The sequence below is a fragment of the Erithacus rubecula genome (assembly GCF_903797595.1).
Source record: "Erithacus rubecula genome assembly, chromosome: 5".
Lineage (NCBI taxonomy): Eukaryota > Metazoa > Chordata > Aves > Passeriformes > Muscicapidae > Erithacus > Erithacus rubecula.
The window spans coordinates 25,711,021-25,730,689 of NC_136687.1; the positions used below are offsets into that span (position 1 = coordinate 25,711,021).

Here is a 19,669-nt window from a genome sequence, read left to right on the forward strand (position 1 = left end):
CAGTGGTTTCCACTTTGGCCTGTTCAACATTTTCTTTTAAATATCCAGCTTTCAGGGTGAGTAATTTTGTTCTAACAGAATGTCAAAGCAAAATGTGGTGTAAACTACTTCTCTGTAAATTGGCAATCAGGAAGAACTGGGACAGTAATGTGAGTGCTATCTGAAGTCAAAAGAGTAGAAAGTGTAAAAAGGCAGCTGTGTCAGTCAGCAGACATTGCTGTTCAAAAGATTCTGGGTTTATTTTTAGGGGCATGTACATGTACAATAGTGACATGTGCTCTGCTAATCTGGGTAGATATCTCTCACTACACCTGTACATATCAATAGCTTTCCTATCAGTCTCATCAAAGCCATCTTCAGCTTTCTTTAGTTCTTCAAGATTCATTCATTCATGTGGTTTCACTATAAGCACACAAACCCCAAACCAAAATAAGCAAATAAACAAACAAAACAAGTTCACCTTTTGTTTTCTAGAGTCACCAAACATTTTAAATATATGAAAAGTAATAAGCAGATGTGTAACTAATGAAAGAAAAGTATGTATTTGTTTCAGAAATTAGTTAACTTTGCCATAACTCTGAGTAAGAGAGAGGGAAAAAAGAAAAAAAGAAATTATTTCATTATAACTATACAGGAAAATACAGAAATACAGGAGTGGATTGCTACCAATAATTCAGAATGGTAATATTCCTTATACTGACTGGCTCCCTCATGAAATTATGTTAGTTAACTGTACATCTTAGATGTCATACTGCTTGTCACTATCTGCACTGTATATTTAATTTAGAATCCTTTTTAAAATAATCAAGTGAAAATCATTAAAATTAAACCAAAAACATTGAACTTTTTTTTAATAAGAAGTGTTAATTATTGAAATGCAGAACAAAAAGTGGGCAAGAAGAGGAAAAGGTTTTCTCAATTTGTCTTCCTCTGAGGCTGTAATTTTTTCAACTACCTTGTGAAGTTTCATTGCTCATCCAAAAGTGCAGAAGCAAGAGCAGTAATGCTGAGGCCAATTCAAACCATGACCTGCCAATAAAGTGTCTAAAACTCTAGCCCACCTCTAAACTGAGTCATAGAAGCACAGAATGGTTTGGGCTGGAAGGGACTTAAAGATCATCTAGTTCTGAGTGATTAGTTGCTCTCAATATAATTACAACTTCAACAACATAATTTAATACAATTTTGATGTGAAAATAAACTCGTAGAGAGAAGCTGGGAAGATTGTAAGGCTAACTTGAGTTTCTCAGTAGAGAAACTACTTTTAGTCTCCATCAAAAGCTCTTGAGTTTTCAAGTGAATTGTGATCCCAGTTACAATTGAGTCTTCTAAATGAGAACCATAGTGCATCAGTGTTCTTAATAACTAAACCAGGATGCCATTATATTTTAGTTGAATTAAAGTAATAATATTTCTTCAAAACATGCAACTTGTTCAGGTTCCTTTTATTAAGGGAAAAGGGATTATCTTTTTTTTTTTGCTCAGATAATGTAACACACAAATCACAATGTATTCTGGAAAAAACACAGTAGTCTTGATTGCAAACATTCCTATTAAAACAACTGTCTGGCTGAGGGCCTTTATTTAGAAGGGAAAATTTGCTTAACAGGGTTGTTAGAGGCAATGTCTGTTGCATGCAAACACTGACTCTCTTACAGTTGAATTACATGTGGTTGTAAACATCATAACACTAGGAAACAAATAATTTTAATATGCTTTTAATATAATCGAGATAGGAAAGACCTTCTTAACTGAATCTGGTTTAGGAATATTTACATTCAAGTGATTTCTAATTGTACATTAATAACAAATAATTATTGTAAGGAAAACAGGATGTCCATGTAGTCAGCCTTCCTGCAGGTTTAGTTCTAAGTCAGGAATCTACAAGCCTGAAAAATAAGATAGTGCATTAGCTGTTGATATAACACTAAGCTGGAGATAACATTTTAAAATGATGGCAGTATAAAATAAATTAGAAAAGAGAGCATTATAGTATTGGTCTATATTTTTACATCTCTCCAAATAGTTGCAGACACTGAAATTAAATCCTGAAGTTTGCACTCAGCTTCACTGTGAGCTTTTTATCTTCATAAGATTAGGGAATTACCTTCAGGATTTCAGTTTCCTTCTCAGCATTCATTTGACAGGTAGTTGACTCAGTTCTTTTAGATTTACTCATCATCATCAGTAATTTCCAAATTGTCTACAAATGTGGGATATTTTCCATTTCTTGCTACCTGAAACACCTCTGTGCTCTCTTAGTTTTGGGAACTGAATATCTAGGGTTTATCTGAACATAAGTGTATTTAGCACATCTAGGAAAAGTTTGTGGGTGGAAATCTAAACCAATTACACAGTTAAAGGCTTTCTGAGACAACTTCTTGACAAAAATATTGTGGTCTATTGGGATAAAAACGAACTAATTTACATGTAGATAATGATTAAAAGCATTAAATAAGTACCTCCTTAACGAAAATCCACGGATCTCCTTCCATTACGTGGCTGAAAGACAAATACTCAGTAAGTTTATATTCTATAAAACTGACAGAATTTAGTAACAAAGCCCCAAAACACTTGGTGTGTATAGAAATTGATGAATTTCTCAGTAGTGTAATTGTGATTATTATCAATGATAGACCTAAGATAAGTTATTGTTTAATTTATATTTACCCCTGGGGGAGAAGCAAAATTCTAAAATTTACTGCATATGGATTGAAGAATGAATTGTCTATCTTGTATGATTTTAGAAAGGGGAGAAAGCTGTAAGAAGCCCTTTCTAGAGATCATTAATCCTTATTCTTTTTGTATTTTCTTAAAATGTGCTCTCTGATTGTCGTTATTATTGCATTATAAGTATTTGTTTCTATTAACAAACAAATACATGTTACTCTCAATTATTTTCTTTTTAAACTGTATTTTTTGATTTGGTAAGGACTTCCTTTTTACTGTGGGGTTTTTCAGAAATATTTTCCTCTAGTGAGGGACTTGATACAGCTTCTACTAAAGCTGGTAGAAAATTTCTTCCTGGGCTTAGTAAGAATTTCTTGTTTTCTCTGGAAGCATGAATGAACCAATGTTAATATTACCCATAACTTTGGCCTGTCATAACAACTCTAAGGATCCAAGCCTGATATATTAGAAATGTAACTGTATAAATCTGTGGTCTTTTCCTTAGAATTATAGAATAATTTAAGTTGCAAAAAGACCTTTAAAATCATTGAGTACAACCTTAGCCACATTTTTATTTAAAGTCATTAACCACTTTCTTATTTAAGTAGAAATACAAACCAAAATCAAAATAACTATTCAAGCATCTGACTTGGCACCTTCTCAATTTTGTTAAAGTGAAGTAAAAAGGCTCTATGGCATAAAATATGAGCACAGTAGACTCAGTCTCAGAATTTCTGTATCCAGTTTCTTACCTTACTGGTCAAAACAGAAGGAAAATTGCAATGTGTAAGCATGGAATCATATTTATATAATTTATATAGTGTATATAAAGATATCCTGTTGAACAATGCTTTATGATGATTTTTCTAAGATGCCATATTTTCTAGAACTTTCTCTGACAAATACATATGAAATAACCAATGAATTCTTAAGGCATAGAATGGTATAATATATACACAAATCTAAGAATACGATTTTTTCAAAATTCCTACAATGCCTCTATTTTAATACAAGGAAATATCAAGAGCAGACCTGTAGGGTGGAATGCTCTTACTGAAAAAGTCCTCAATCACAGTAATTCTTTCTGTAATTCAATTATTTCTCTACCTGGTTGTTTTTTGGTTTTTTTTTTTTTTTTTTTGGTTTTTTTTGGGGGGGGGGTTTTTTTGGGGTTTTTTTTTTTTTTTTTTTGCAACTCTCAGCACAGAACAAAAAGAAAAAATCAAGTAAACTGTATACCCTGTAGAAAAAGTAGCCCCTGCTTTGAATCACTCCAGGTCCTTGAAGTTCTTCCTGAAAAAAAGTATTTAAAATTGTATCTACAGCTGTAAATTAATACATACAGAGGTTGTTTACATGTATTTAAAAATATTTCTTCAGTACTGCATACAGTCTTACTCCTTAAGTGCTTTATGTGCATTTCTCCATGTCAGTAACACAAAGTTGATGTTATCATGTAGAAATAGCAGAGAACATATGAATGGAGCCCAATTCCACCTGAAGTTTTAGATGAGCTCAGATTGCTTTTGAATGGCACTAGAATTGAACAGCCTTTGCCTCTGATTTTCCAGGGCTCATTACCCAGGCACAAGAAGATTGTCTTCATGATAGCAGAGTCTCTACAGGTAAAGCAGAGCTGCTTTTTGCATCTTGCAGGAGGACAAAAATAAGAGGTTTAAATATCAGAAATGCTTGGGCTGCTCCCAGGAATGAGACCCCAGACTGTTCCAAGAGATGTACCATAACCACCCCTCTCACATTAACTCTCAAAGAGCAGTGCTTGTGATAGTCTGTCCTGCTCATGCTGCACACAGGGTGAAACAGCTGCCTAGTGAGCCATACAGCAAGGAAGGTAACAAATGATGAACACAATAAAAATTCCATTTAAATGTAACAAGTACAAAGCATGAGGTATCAAGTTGCTTTGATGAGACCTTCATGATTAGAGAATATATAAGCTTAATCACAGTGTTTTATTGCTTCTCTTGGTATCAGACAGAAGTGATGTCCTGCAGGCTGGGAGAGAGTAAATTTGAGAAACAAAATACTTTCAGTGTTATGCTTATGAGAACATAAAATAAAGATAGCTTTTATTTAGCAATGAGGGTATTTCTCAACTAACAACTGGGATGCTGTGATCTCTTGGGTAAGTGTCATAGGAAGGAATCATATCATGCTCTATTCTAATGCTGTGAGAATTGTGTAAAACAGGATGGCTCCCATAATTTCCAAACTACAGAAGTAGGTTCAATCCAGGGAAGCTTTCAAAGGAAGTTTTTGGGTCTTGATTTTAATTCTGACTTCAGTTCATCACATATAACATTATTTTCAGTTTCTTGCTGTATGATTTTTATTTCTACTGTTCTTCCCATTCTCTGTGTTTGAAACACCCATCTTGGATTTATAATATGATCACTATTATAATTTTTTATATTTTGAAAGGGTAAAATTTTTTCTGTACATTGCCATTTGAGTCTTATGGTATTCTTAGGCATTTTTTTCTACTTGTTCTATTCAATGTGTGAACAAAACTGAAAACAGGAACAAAATAGGCAGCTTTTGCAAGATTAAGAAATTCATCCAGAACAGAAAAGAAATCAAGAGTAAAATAAACAGTGAGAAAATGTGAATTATGTTAATGTAATTTTCCTCTTACAACCAGAAACTTCTGAAAGATTACATGTTCCTGTTTGAGTTCAATGTCAGAAGTTTGGTATTAGAAAACAGCTGATTTTGTAACACCCACCTTCTAAACTTCTAAGGGTTTGGAGATGTTAAAAAAAGAAAAAACAATACCTGCTGTAATAAATATGCAAGGTTATTCGCAAACCTGCATATACATATGTACATAGAAAAATATGTATTCATGAAGATGTAAGACTACTTAGAGTTTTATTTTAATGCCTGCCCTCTAGAAGGTATTTTGCCCAGTCTGGTGTATTGACTAGCCAAGAAAATTGAGTCTTCTCTCTCAGATCATATCCTACCAGGCAGACTGTACCTCAAACAGGAATCAAAGCCATGAAAAAATCTGGTGTTGTTTCAAACTGGGGAGAAAGAATGGATGTAACAGAGCATGTTTCCTCCTTTACCCATCCACCTTTTCAATTCCTTGTGTAGGCAGGGAAAGGTGTTGTGTGTTTATGTACAGCAGGTTGTTTTTTCTTCCCAATATGAGGAAGTAAAAAGATGACCAGCAAGATAACCCTTTCTGAAGCACATTCTGTGACATCAAGATTTGGGTAGTCCAACCAAAATATAAAAGCAGAAGGGTCTACAAGGGCATTTTTAGAAAAGTTAATGAACCCAAAGTGTGAGAACATAAGCATACAGAGTTGAAGGTTACATACGTCCACTTTGTATCTCTTCATTCTTCTCTCATTAAGCTGGGGAACGAGTTGCAGTAAAGGATGCAGGACAGACGACTGAGAGGACACGAACACACACACATGAGCAACAGTGAAATTTGGCCCTTATGATGCAAAAAAAAGTCTCTTTCTGTACTATTGGCTCATGGACCAACATGCACCAAAATAGGACTGAAGACTGAGAAACATATTATGTGAAAAACTTTTTTTTTTTTTTAACATTTTGACTTGACAACAAACAGGCATCAACATTTATATTTACACTACATAGAGCGATGGAGGGAAAAGCTATGTATCTTGACCTTTAATTGAAAGTTCAGAACCATTTACAGACTCCTGGAATTACTCAAACTTTGATCAGTCCCTATGAGTGGTACTGAGAATATTTCCACACAGTGTTCTTACTAACACTTCTACGATTTTCTAATATGCAAGTTAGCAGCTTCAACCTCTGTTGTACCAAAAAGTTCCTTTTACTTCAAAATAAATGGCAACAAAAAGAATTGGATTTTTTGCTAAAGAATGGCATACAGTAGAAATCCATTCTCAAGGAATGTTTGTAACCATGGTCACTCTAAGCTCCAATCATGGAATTCCTTGTGTTCTACAAGACTTTAATCCTGCAGACAACCTAATTATACACAGTGGTATTGTGTGCAGTCTAAGTGCTCACCCTGGAAAAACACAACTATGTGGGATTTTGGAGAGGGGTCCACAGGAAGAAATAAAATATTAAAAACCTGTGTTCCATTAACCAATTTAAGCCTTCAACTCATATAAATGTAATTTAAAAAACAATGCATTTTTGCTACAATACTTCTTAGAAAAGCAATGCAATTAAGAACATTGTAATATATGGAGTAACCAAAGCTACTGAAGTGTTATTGTACTTAATAGGTAAAAAGAACTTGCTTATTTTTAGCCAATTTTTTGCTACCTGCCTAAGGCAGGCAATATGGGATCTTAATACCTAAAAGAAAAGTAGGAGTCTTATGTGATTGAAGTAGTTAATGAACATCCCAGCTGTCCACTTGGGCTCTGTCTTGCAGCCAGTGGAGAGAGCTTATAAAGCCAAGGAATGATGGATGTCACCTAAGTTAGTATCTCTGAGACTGGTTAGAAAAGAATCATCTGAACAGCTGAACCAAAAGGAGTGAGAAAGCAGTAATCTCTGGGGGCAGTGGCAAAGGTATTCAGAATCATGGGGCAGTGGGATGCAGTAACTTTTAAGCAGGAGCAGCAGCAGAAATAGCTCATTTCATTGTGCCTTAATTACCATTAAAACCTCCAAAGCAGCTGTAGCACAAAAACATTGACACCAATACGAGCGATATCACTTCCTAGCAAATACATCACAAATTTTTGAAGAAATGTAAAGAACAAGGCAAAAATGGACATTGGCACGCAAGAATGATTGTTAAGAAACAAGAAAATATGAATATGTTTAACTCTTTAAATCCTCTGGTGCATAGATGCACATGGATAACAAAGTATGTTTGCACTTCAAAAGCAAGAATGGATCATGTACTTGCCTTCTTTGTTTATGGGAATACTTTTAGAACAACAATTCTTGGCCATGATTTAAGCTATATTTTTCATTCAAAATATAATCCAAAGTCCATGTGAGACTTAAATACTATTTTGCCTGATATATATTTTTGATGTGCAAATGAAAAAATACAGTTAAATTAATAATTAATAAAAATGCTTCAAGACTATCTATTATGGTCATGTTCTCAGGTCCTGTAAATCCATATTGTTTCACTACACATGCTATGTTCCAATACCCAAAAAAAGTATTTGATCTCATTCTTAAAACTTGAAACTGTAAGATTAAGATTCTGTTGGGATTCCGTGAAAGTTTGGTTGAGTTTTTAGATTTTTTTTTTGTCCACACTTGTACAGTACTGATCATCTCTCCCATATTATTAAAACACCTTCTATACTGCAAACATGCAACTCCCAGTCCCGAGCTTGCTATACAGGTGAAGAAACTACTGCAAGAAAGAATATTGGTTTTATATACAAGCACACATGTACTCACTCATGCCACTTACCATGATGTCTGAGTTGCCCGAGTCATGAGTCTTAGAATAATGAAATAAGAACTGTTCAAAAAAATTAAAAGTGGATGTTACTATAAAACAGGGCAAGAGTTTTATTATTTTCTTGCCTTTTTTTTAGTGTGATTGTAGGACATATATAGACATCTTACCCTTTTGGTGTTGTCTTTCTCATCTAAACCCTGTGGGAATAATAGTTGGTAGAAAGGCTTTTATTCATTAAAATAAAAAGAGCAATGGATAATTTTGATTTTTCATAGCTTTTCTAAACTGGAGTAATAAAAACACCTAACACCTTGTACCCAACCTGGAGATAATTTTGCAGACATTGATGTATCCCTGTTGTCTTTACAAGGAGTTACATTCTGGCACATGGCATTTCAAAGTGAAAACTGATAAAAGCACTTCCAGTGCTGAATGACTCATACTGGGTCCTCAGAATTCATTGCAGACAATGGCACAGTGAGAGATCAGGCTTCAAAAATGCTAAGCAGTCTTTTGTGTGTGTTACCTGTGCTTTCTGGAGAAATCCCATGACCAAAATACAAAGTTCTTCTAGTGTACTGGACACCTAATGCAAAGAAAACAGGAACTCGGGTATCACATTTCCAATTCTGCTACATATAACAAACAGTATCAAAATAGTAGAGTTAGCTCTGTCTGACTCACCTGAGGCTGAGAATCTGTGGACAGGTAAGCAGAACATGCATCGTCTATCTGTAAGAGTTCACACAGTTGGGTTTTTTTAGGAAGTCAGAGTAATAGAAACAAGTGAAATATGCACATTCTCAGAAAAAGAAAAGTGCAGCTAATGGCATGGCAAGTTTGCTGACTGTAAGGCATCCTTTTAGATCCATTCATTAAATATTTTGCATTCAAAGAGAAAAAGGGCTTTAACCACATAAAAACAACAACAACAACAACAAACTTATACTTCCTCGAACACACTTATCTGTGACCTTTTTTTCCTCCCCACCATTTAACCCTCTTAATTGCAAACTTCTCAGACTAAGTCATATTTTCAGTTATGATTGCAACCATCTGGGGCATGAACTATGAACTTGAAACTCTTCTGCAATATCTTTGAACTATACAAAACTGAAGAAAATGACAAAACTAAAGCAAGGGATTCAAGGATCAATCCTCCAACACAACTCTTTCAATTGTATTACAGCATCCCTACAGGTGTACAATGCATGCATTATGATATATGGTGGCACATCTTATGCACATCAGTCAATTTGTGCCAGAAGTTTCCTAAACACTGAGTGAAACAGCACTTCTGTTTGTCTTCACCAGTCCTTTCAAACCTCTCTTCATCCAGTGCTGTCATGATCTTGTCTTGGGAGAAGTACCAAACAAGAGATTCCTAGCCATCCTCCCCCTACAGTTCATCACCTTCTATTAATTACATCCTCCATCTGTCTCTCTTCCAAGATGAAAGAATAGTGTAATTCTGACTCATTTTTAGAGGAGTTATTAATAGAGAAGGAATAAGAAATGGAATAAAAGGTATTTGAGTTCAGAGAAATAATACCAGCACTGAAAGGTCTGAGTATTCTGGAAGGAAAAGTCTCCAGCACTGCAACTGAAGTTGCACAGTTTAATAATGATGACAAAAAGAAACTTCAAAAGTTGCATCAATTGTAACCTCAATCAGTATATGCTATGCTTTTTCCATGTACATTTTGTTAGTGTTAGATGAAAAAAAAAATCTTTGCCACTTATATTGTACACAGACTGCATAAAAAACATAGTGGGTTTTGGTTTTTGAGATTTTTTTTGTTTGTTTTATTTTTTTTACAGAGCAGGCAGTGCAATTTTTCCTGCAATTTTTTATAGATCAGAAGCTCTAAGTGACATGCATTAGCAATGAAAACATTAAAGGATAAAAATAAATTAAAAAATATAATGCTTCACTTCAGGACAGGAGATGATTCATTTCTCCAGAGACAATCTATGAGAAAGCATTAGCAGACATGGTGGGAAAACTAAGAGCTCACAGAATTCCCTTTTCAAATAGATTTCATTGGTAACAGATCCTCTCCATTCTCTTTTTCCTTCACCTTGCATGTGTTTGAGAGTATTAGTTCAGCTTCACTTCTTTCAGAGTAAGAAAGTATAGAGGAAGAAGTCAGTAATGAATGAGATAAAATTAAGCTGAAGTAATTTTGGAAGCTTATGTTCAAAAAAGGGGCTGTTTTCTCTTGGGTATTGCTTGTGTCTGGGTTTTATTATATTTTTTTACTTGATGAAGAGAGCTACCATAATTCAGTAGCAGAACAAGCCAGAGACTGCTTTGTGCTCAACACAATATTATCTTTCAGCTAAAACCTTCACAGACAAAGCAAGGGCTGGGGGAAACCCACAATTTCTGTTAATTCCTTTTAAAATAATTAATAGTTTCTATCTATTATGCATCTTCTCCAAAATTTTCTCTCCTGTCTCAGAAATGTGGCCTGAGGGTAGAAGACTGCAAGTTGCTTGGGGTTGTTTAAATAACATAAACAAACAAAAGAAAGTAAGGGATAAGTAAAGAAACAAAATACTTCGTTACAAAGGTCTCAAATTTATGAACTCAGAGACATTCCTGGAACATACTAGGTTTATTTACAGGCAGGGTTTCTCCTGAATGATCCACTAGAAAAGTAGCAAAGAGGGAAGAATTATTATTTGCACTTTATGAAACCCTGGTGAACTTGTATGAGTGAGTAAATAGGTTGATTTAGTGTATATAACTATATATCTAATTCTCTTTCTTTAGACCCTTTCCAGTCCAGCGAAATTCTAGTTCTAATGGTAACTTTTATATTGCTTCTCTTAAAAAATTTTGCAAAATTTAGCATTCTATGCATACAGTTTTCTTTGTTGAAATCAACAGGACCTTTGTAATGATTTCCAGTCATGACAGGGACAAAACTCACAGATAGAAAACCTTACCAAGATATGCAGAAATGTATAAAACAGCTTTAAAATCTAGAATATAAATAACTCATTTTCAAAAACTTCTTATAGTTTTCAGGACCTTACTTCCCAAGAGACCATTCTTTCCTGGGTGATAAACTCCACTAGGGCCCATTCAAGTGCCAGTCTGGAATAGGTTAGTTTTGAGTCACCATGTCCAATATGGACTGTGGGGAGATGACAGTAAGCAGAATGTCTCCTGTAATGCTCTCAATCAGAAGAAATTTACTTCTCTGCATCTGCTCCCTTGATGAGTCACTTATTTTCCAATGTTATCAAAAGCTACTAAATTAAATATCAACACAATAGCTGACAGTTGCAGCAACACCAGGGTGTGCAAGTTGCAGGATAAACCCTCTGCACATGCTCTGCCCTGCCACTCCATCTGTTCCCAAAGGGCAGGGAAGAGCCTGTGTTAACACATGCATCACACTCCAGAGTCAAACAAAGGTTCATTTCAGAGATGGGAGTGGAGGTTATGATACCAATCAGTAGCCAAATGTTAGAGGGAGGGGCTAATTGACACTGTACATTGTCCTTTACCTAGTAAATTGAGAGGCTAGGACAGGATTAAACAGTCCCAGCCTTGTGTGCAGAGCAGAGGATGCAAAAAGCAGGACTGGATGAGTTGAAACTCAGATTATAGTACAGATTATAAAACTACCAGATGGGAGGGACACTGTGATGCTTCCAGGGACAGTGTCTGCCTCATCCTTGACAGTTATCAAACACAACTCTCCACTGAGGCATGACAATCTCTTCTCAGAATGACATCTCAACACTTTCTTCAAACATCCTCCCAAAGCAACTGTTCAGAATATCTGGAAAATTAGATATTTCACCTCTTTGCTGGTGCTAGGATAGGAGTCATACAGGAAGTCATACTAGAAGAAAACATAGCTGAACTCTGTGCAAGAGAAATCCTGGACAGTGAGGTGGGACTGTAGCAAGGATGGGCACAGAAGAAATAGGAGGGTACCACATGGTAGGTGATGCTTACCTCTTTCAACAGCTGCAAATCCTCATCTGATACAAGTGCTTGGGATGGCATTGGTGCACCTGGAAGCACAGACTGTGTTTAGCAATGCTGTACAGCAAAGGTCATTTGTATAAATGTCCCATATCAGACATACCCAGCACAACTATTAACTACAAACTCCAGGATCTGCTTGGTCCAAGGAAGTTTGTGACCCTGGATGCTCTGTGGTTTGTCCAGTAGTATTTGCCTGCTCTGTTTCAACAACACAGCAGGCCACTTTTTCACAAATTCACAGCAGGTATGGACACTCACATGTCAGAGCATTGGAAGTCTAAACATGCCTAACAGTGTGGAAGTTACTTAGGTCTCACTGAGACCTGTTCAGAAAATCACATTCCATTTCCTACAACTTTTGAGCTTTCTGAGAAATCTGCTCACCTCCAGTGTACACACTGTGAGTTGAGGACCTGGCTCTAATTCTTGCATTCCTGTAAGCTACAGCTGCAGAGCTGAGCATGCACTATAAAATGCACAATTGCATATAAATAGTGCCCATGATGTGAACATGTCGTTTTGAGAAGCTGATAGACAGTACATGTGTAACTGGATTTGTTTCCTCTGTCTCACACGTGTGATGTGGAAAAGCTTGTCCCTCAGTAGATTAAATGTGTTCTTAATTGCATAATGATGCAGTGAAGCTGTGCTTAACTTGGGGCAGCTCCTTTCTCTATCCCTACCCACCCAGGCTGCAGGCATGGAAGTCACTGTCCCAGGATCCCTTCCAGCTCAGTGTCCAGGATATCCCTCTTACACATTGTTATTTTACCTGGCAGTGTATTTCTGATAGCAGTGGATTGTTAGAGTCTCTGTAAATCACAGAAATGAACATCACTGAATTGTGAGTACGTCAGGCACCACGCAATGGCATCAGTGAGGGGATGACCTGTAACTCCCATGGGAGGGAAACTGGTGCTAGGCCTCCAGACCTAGCTGGAATGTCCAGTGAGCAGGTAATAATTGCCTATCATGTTATTTGTTTTACATTTACCCCTAATAACAATTATCACAACAGTACTTAGTTCCAGGCATTAATGGAATGGGATGGATTTCAAAACCACATTTTTGTACTGGCATGGATTTAGAGTCACTAATTATTATGGATGTTTGCTTTGCCCCAAAAAATGAATTAGAGGGGATCTTAATTTCACACTATCTAGAAGTGGGATTATTTTTTAAATCTCTGAGTTGTTCACAAAACAAGGAAACTGATTTCCAATTATTTGCATAATTTCAAAGAAACATGTCAAATAAATTAAAGGTGCTACAGTTGTCTTACATTGTCTCCTACTCTTAAATTAGTGTATTCAAACTGGAGTACTACCTGGGATTAGTATCCTAGTTAAAGGAGTGGAACACTTCAAATTAGCACACCTTCCCCATCAAAGCATTACCTGCCTCTCTCTGAACACTGCTTCTGCCATTCACTGGTTCCCAAGGCTTTTCAGGGAGAGCTAAAGAAATTCATTAGCATGAATTAGTAAACCTTAGGGCAATAACCAGGAAAGCCAGAATATTATAACTTTCTTTTTTTTTTTTTTTTTTTTTTTTTTTGGCCTGTAGCATAAATTTCTGGAGAGAGATAATAAATTATTTCATCCACTCCTCACTTTCCTTTACCCTTCTCTACATATTCAGAAATTTTTATTTCATGTGCAATCCCATCTGTTTTGTGCACCTAGGACTGTGTTCCTCCAAAGACTTAGCAGTGCTCCTCCATCACCCTTTCCAGAACAGGGCTGCATTACCTATGGGACTTCATTCATTTACACAACAGCACACACAGTGAAGTGTTAAGGTTTCTTGCAATATACACAAAATAACCATAGGGGGAAGGGGAAAAAAAAAAAGGCAAGAGAGAGAAGAGAGAGAGAGGAGGGAGAGATGGGAGAGGAGGGAGAGGAGAGAGAAAAAGAAAGAAACGTGCTGTTGAAGAAAAGAGTTCTGTTTACAGGGAACATGGAGGAGAAAATTATTCTACAAAATCAGCATTGTCCACAGCACATTTGCTGTCCTGTCCTTCAATTCTGCCATCCTGAAGAAATTCAACTTCTTTCAAGGCAGTAGAATGCCAGCTGCACAGCCTGGGACTCACTTCTTACATCTCTTCTCTCTACTGCGTCCCTAAACAAGCTCCTGGCAATCATTTGTGTAAGCACAGTGATGAAATACCGTGTGCCACTGCTCTCCACTGCACTCCTCTTCCTTCCCTCCCCTCTTCCCATCTTCAGAACTTATTCTTAACATAATATTAAGTATGTTGCAATTAGATTTCTTTGGTTATTGGTGTTAAAAAAACACTACAAAGCAGAACAAAAACTTTACAAATGAAGCAAATCACACAAATACAAATCACAAATATAATACGAACAAAGTAGAAATAGTCCTTGCACGGCATTTTGTAGTTTCTTTACAAGGTCTAAGCACCTAATCTATGTGAAGTGGGAGATTAGAGTAGAAAAGAGAGTCTGGATTGTTAAACAGTCCGCTAGACGTTTCACAAGAGCCCCCTGCTACAAAAGCAGCATCTTTCAGGATCCCTCACCTGATAAATATTGGCCAGAGGGTCCTAATTTTTCCTTCAATTTTGCGACGCGTGTTGTTTCACGTCTTTTAAAAATCAGAATAAATGATAATTAAAATAAAATCTCTTAACAAAAGCCCATTCCGCAAGTCGCTGGAGCGTTTTTCCAGGACAGAGCCATCCCAGCGAAGAACCCCCCCAGCCCATTGCCGGGCAGCTGCGGGCACCCCGACGGTGTGCGCAGAGGGATGGTCTCACCTTGGCCGGCAGACACGGCAGCGAGGAGGAGGAGGGTGAGGAGGAGGAGCGGCGGGGCGGCGGGCAGCGCTCCGTGCCCTGCCGTGCTGCGGCGGCGCTCGGGGCTGGCGGCGGGGCGCTGCGGCTGCCACCGCTGTCCCATGGCCGGCAGCTCTGCCTCTGCCAGCCGCTCTGCTGCCCATGGCCTCGATCCTCGACAACTTTTTAAACGCCCCCGACACGTGGCCGAGCCCCGGCGCGGCTCGGGAGCGCTCCCCGCTCGCTCCGGGGTGACTCAGCCCGCTCCGCCCCGCCCGGGCTGCTGGAACGGGGCTGGGGCGGGGGTGCCCTGCGAGGCACTGGGGAGAGGCTCCAGCTCTTTACTAAACCCCCTCCTTACAAACAAAATACATAAAAAATTAAAAAACCGCGTCTGAAACCCCCGGAGCCCCGCAGGAGCCGCGGTGGTTGCGCGGCAGGCGCTCACTGCTCCTGCGCTGCCGGCTGCTCGCAGGGATGAGACCAGGGCGGTGGGCAGACACCCAGCCCGGTGTGCCGGGACAAGAGCCGTCTTTTAAAGTGGTCAGTCGGGTCCACGAGCTGATTTGCCCCCAGCTAGCTGAAAGTGGGAGTAAATCTCGTGGAGCTTGTATGCGGGCTCTGAGGATGCGGGGCTCTGGGGATGCAGGGCTCTGAGGATGCGGGGCTCTGAGGATGCAGGGCTCTGGGGATGCAGGGCTCTGAGGATGCGGGGCTCTGGGGATGCAGGGCTCTGGGGATGGGAATGCAGGGCTCTGGGGATGGGCACCCCTTTGCCTTGCAGTGACCGACTGGTCACTGATTTTTTGGTCGTTGCAGGTCTGTGACTACCTCCTGACTTTTCCTGTGCCTTAAATACACTCACGGTGCCACACCACAAAATTGAACTCTACGATATGGTAATATTTAGTAGTTAAAATCCTAACACTGTGCTTAGCAAGGTATTTTGCTTATAATACAGCTGCAGACTTTGGTCTCAGTTGTTATTTATGCCTGTATATAATGAAAACAACTACAGCCAAAGTACACAGACTCCAGATTTGTAAAGGCACTTTGGCAGTTTGGTCCAGCCATCCCCAGCAAGGTCTGCCTTACCAGAGTGGTACCCAGGTCTGCCATTCCTCCTGCTATCAGGTCCAACAAATGATGATCAGCTAGTGCTGACCTGCTTCTCACACCGAGCCCAGTAGCAAGGTCTGGCTTTAAGGCACGGTGCATGTCTGACTGTCTCTGCTTTCTCACCATTTGCTCCAGGAAGATCTGAGCTGCTGCTCCAATGCTACAGAGATGGTTTCAGGACAGGAGATCCCAATTTAGAGTCTGCCTTTATGATTTGTTTCCCCTTCTATTTCAATTCGCTCATATTTTTTTCGTGTGGTTGCTTTTTTTCTCTCAAAGGAAATTAGTACATCACAGTCCAGCAACGAGACAATGCAGAGATTGTAATTTTCCAAAACAACTTGCAGTTCTTTTCTACCATTTCAGTGGGTTTTGGCTGGGGGCTGAGTAGTATGTGGTGGAGTAAATCTTCCTGACAAGAGCAGTGGCTTTTACTGTGAAACCAAACAAAACTTTGATTTATAGCCATAGTGTTGATGTCTGCTCTTTGCCTTCACCTTCATCAGGTGTATGTGAAACAGGATGGGCTCTGCCACCCTGGACACTTTGATAGGCCATCAAAATTGCAAAAGCTTTGCCAAAGCAGCATGCTATAAAATCCTATTAGTAATAGAAGCATCTTCTCTATCAGATTCAGTAGCAAAGCTTTCCTTCCTCTGTCTGGGGACAGAGCTAATCCTCATGTCAATGGACAGCCAGTTGTCAGACCAGAACATAAATTGAAGAAGCCTGTATTTTGTAGATATGACTGTATTTATATCTACCCAATTAAAAGAGTTTTTAAAAAACAGTCTTAATCGAGGGATTGCATTTATTTCTGGTTTTTCATTAATAAAAGCAGAACACATTTATTTGAAGAAATTTTCATAAATGGGAAGTCATCAGTGCTAAAAGGTATCTCCCTAATATATCTTGATTCATCTGCATGAATCAGTGTCCCAAGCTTTAGCCTAAGGAAAGATTTAATTTATTATGCATTTTAATTATTACAGTCTTGTAATATTAAATATTTAATAGATTGTGAACTAAAATTAATTTCAGTCTATTATGATTTAAGCACAGGATACCTGTAAATATACTGCACCTGTTAAGTGTTTTAAGAATAATGAAAAAGAGATACATCTTTAATTAAACTTTAGTTTCAGGGGAAAGGGTTCTGATTAGCCCAGAAGTTGCATTTTGGCACAGTGTATTCCAGTACTGCAAACTGAAAAATTTTCGAGCCCTCTTGTACAAAAACATATCAGGAGATTTTGAAGATGATGAGAAAAAAAATCCGGATAGAAAATTTCTGGTCTCCCATTTACCATTAAAAAATCTAAAAATATAGTATTTCTCTCTTGCTTGGATTTGTATTGCTTGATAGTCCTTCATCTGAAATGTGAATTTTGTTTTCAGTGGATTCCTACTAATGGACAAAAGCAGTAGCCATTACACATTCAATCCTATTTGTGCCATGAGTTACAGTATCTGAATCCTAACAGGCTACACTCCTCCAGTATTTCCAACCTAGCTCTGAATTGTTTTTGGACCATGCCTTTTTATTAAAAACATCAGGGTAGTTTTGCACTTCCTAATATGTGGGTATAAGAAACTGATTTGGGCATAGTTATAATCCTCCTTGTAACATACTAGAAAAAGCAATATGACTTCTAACAAAAATGTACATTTGCATTAAGCTCAGACTATATATTATACCAAGATTTTATTTCTACTGCAATTGGTGCAAATTTTGACAGAGCAAGTTCACCAAGCTTGTGGTGAAGGTTTATAGGAACCTTGTATGGTTTATGACATTCGTTCTTATTCAAGGAACTCGCTGAAATTCAAGCAAGCCTTCTTGTAAACAGGAGAAAAATATGTCTTTCTCTATTGTATCTGGTTTTGTTTTGTTTAATTGCTTGATGAAATTAATGTTACACTATTGCAGGAACAAAACACATCCTCATTAAACGAATAGCTTGGAGGATGTTTTGGATACTGTAATTAGCTTCTTTGAAATATTTATGTTCTTCCTAATGTTGCTTGAATAAATGTTAATTATGGCTAGTGGAAAGGAAATCAAAGAGCTGAGTCTGTGAAAACATCATCTCCTCTGTCTCTGCAAGGGCAGGGTCAGGAGGAACGTCACTGAGCCCACTCTCTGAGCACACGCACACAGCCTGTGAGTGAAGAGCTTCGTGCATGCTGGTTTTTCTATGACTTCAATTTAATAAAAATTATGAGAAATCATTCCTCCTACATCTGCACTAGGAGTGCTTCTATCCACACTGCAGCTTCTCCACCAATATATTCTAAACTTGCCGGAGAGTGCTTGAAATGGCTCACTGTGCAAGCATGCAGATGTTTCTCACAACTTCAGATGGGCCCATTAATAACTTGTTAATCCTTCTGTACAATGGGCAAGTTGTGTGCATGGATTTTGTTCTTACTGGTTTATGTTCTAGGGAATTACATTTTGAGTAGGTAAGTCTCAAAAATGAATTAATGGCTATTCAGATACAGTGATCCTTCAAGGTATTCTCTCCTTTTATTACTACTAATGAATAGAGAGTTTGTGTCAGAACAGAAAAAAGATCTGTAAAGAAAAGTCACTGGAGTCTCAGTTCAAGAATAAGCATCTCTAAATGGGCTTTTATTACAGTGTTGACCTAACACAAAGAGATAATCAGTCAGAAGTAGTCTTCAGGGATGTTTCCCTACAAATAGAAAGCAAACAACAAAATCCAAGTCATATTTGGCATGAGAGACCTTGTATTTTCACAAAAAAAAATTCCTCTTTTATTTTATCTAAGATGATGCCTCAGCTCTTCCATTATGAATAAGTAAAACACAAATGATCCTCTAATGAATTAGATCTTGCATGAAGTACTGGAAATGAGGACAGAAAACCCAGCCCCTGTGCTAAGAGAGACTCCACTAGGGAACAGTGATGGCATAGATTACAGCAAGTGTTCAGGGCTCTCTTCAAAAGTTACAGAATGTTTTGCATAAAAAATTCCTTGTGTAAAGGAGAGATGACTGAACCCTTTAATGACTAAAGAAAATTTGATAATAGTAACTAACCTCAGGAAAAACAGTATAATCTTTCCAAAGTGGTGGCTACCTGTGAATAGCCAGAAGAAATGTGTAATTTTTATGGACTTGAGTTTGTTTTAGCAGTGGAACAGGTCACAGATGATAAACCTTTCTCCACCAAACTCACACCATTTTCTATATTGCCCACCGGCATTCACCATTTATTCTATACAAACATGGGACTGGAAACAGAATAGATTATTGTTTTATGAAGTCCTGATGATTGTCCAAATATATATATAAATTTATTTTCAAAGGAAAGCCATAATTATCTACTATAACTTCTCTTTAAGAAGTGTGATTGCACACATTTTTCTGAAATAGGTTGGTCTTCAAGATATTCTCATCTCACTTTTCTCTCCTCAATACGGCTTTCAGAATCTACAGGTTTTATTAACTGAAAAGGCCTTAAACAAGAAAATAGAGGAGTGAAGGTAGATGGGTAATGACACTTAGAAAATGTCATTTTCTTTTCCACACCCCTGTGAGTTGGTTTTACAATGGGATCATTTCTCTTATAATGAGAGACAAACTCATATCACAACCTCACAATGGTTTTGTGTAATTTTTT

The 19,669-nt window shown here is 37.7% G+C and overlaps 1 protein-coding gene across 2 annotated transcripts; it reads right to left on the reverse strand.

Annotated features, from left to right (window-relative positions):
* Positions 1 to 1,565: 1,565 nt before the first annotated feature.
* Positions 1,566 to 14,754, reverse strand: NMU (neuromedin U). Of its 2 annotated transcripts, XM_079305742.1 has the most exons (10): positions 14,647 to 14,754; positions 12,066 to 12,124; positions 8,771 to 8,818; positions 8,613 to 8,672; positions 8,254 to 8,283; positions 8,096 to 8,146; positions 6,021 to 6,095; positions 3,910 to 3,963; positions 2,463 to 2,502; positions 1,566 to 1,889 (listed from the first exon to the last, which is right to left on the reverse strand). In XM_079305742.1, exons 2-9 carry the CDS (start codon positions 12,114 to 12,116, stop codon positions 2,467 to 2,469), a joined length of 405 nt encoding a protein of 134 aa, XP_079161868.1. In that variant the 5' UTR covers positions 12,117 to 12,124; positions 14,647 to 14,754; the 3' UTR covers positions 1,566 to 1,889; positions 2,463 to 2,466. The 2 variants fall into 2 exon arrangements, with proteins under 2 accessions (XP_079161868.1, XP_079161869.1); XM_079305743.1 differs by lacking the exon at positions 8,254 to 8,283.
* Positions 14,755 to 19,669: the final 4,915 nt, after the last annotated feature.

Coding starts and splice junctions, on each gene's coding strand:
- NMU (XM_079305742.1), bottom strand. CDS start 12,116: ATGCCATCCCAAGCACTTGTATCAGATGAGGATTTGCAGCTGTTGAAA. Junction 8,147..8,253: donor AGAAAGACAACACCAAAAGG/GTAAGATGTCTA, acceptor TTTTTTGAACAG/TTCTTATTTCATTATTCTAA. Junction 6,096..8,095: donor CGGGCAACTCAGACATCATG/GTAAGTGGCATG, acceptor GTGTCCTCTCAG/TCGTCTGTCCTGCATCCTTT.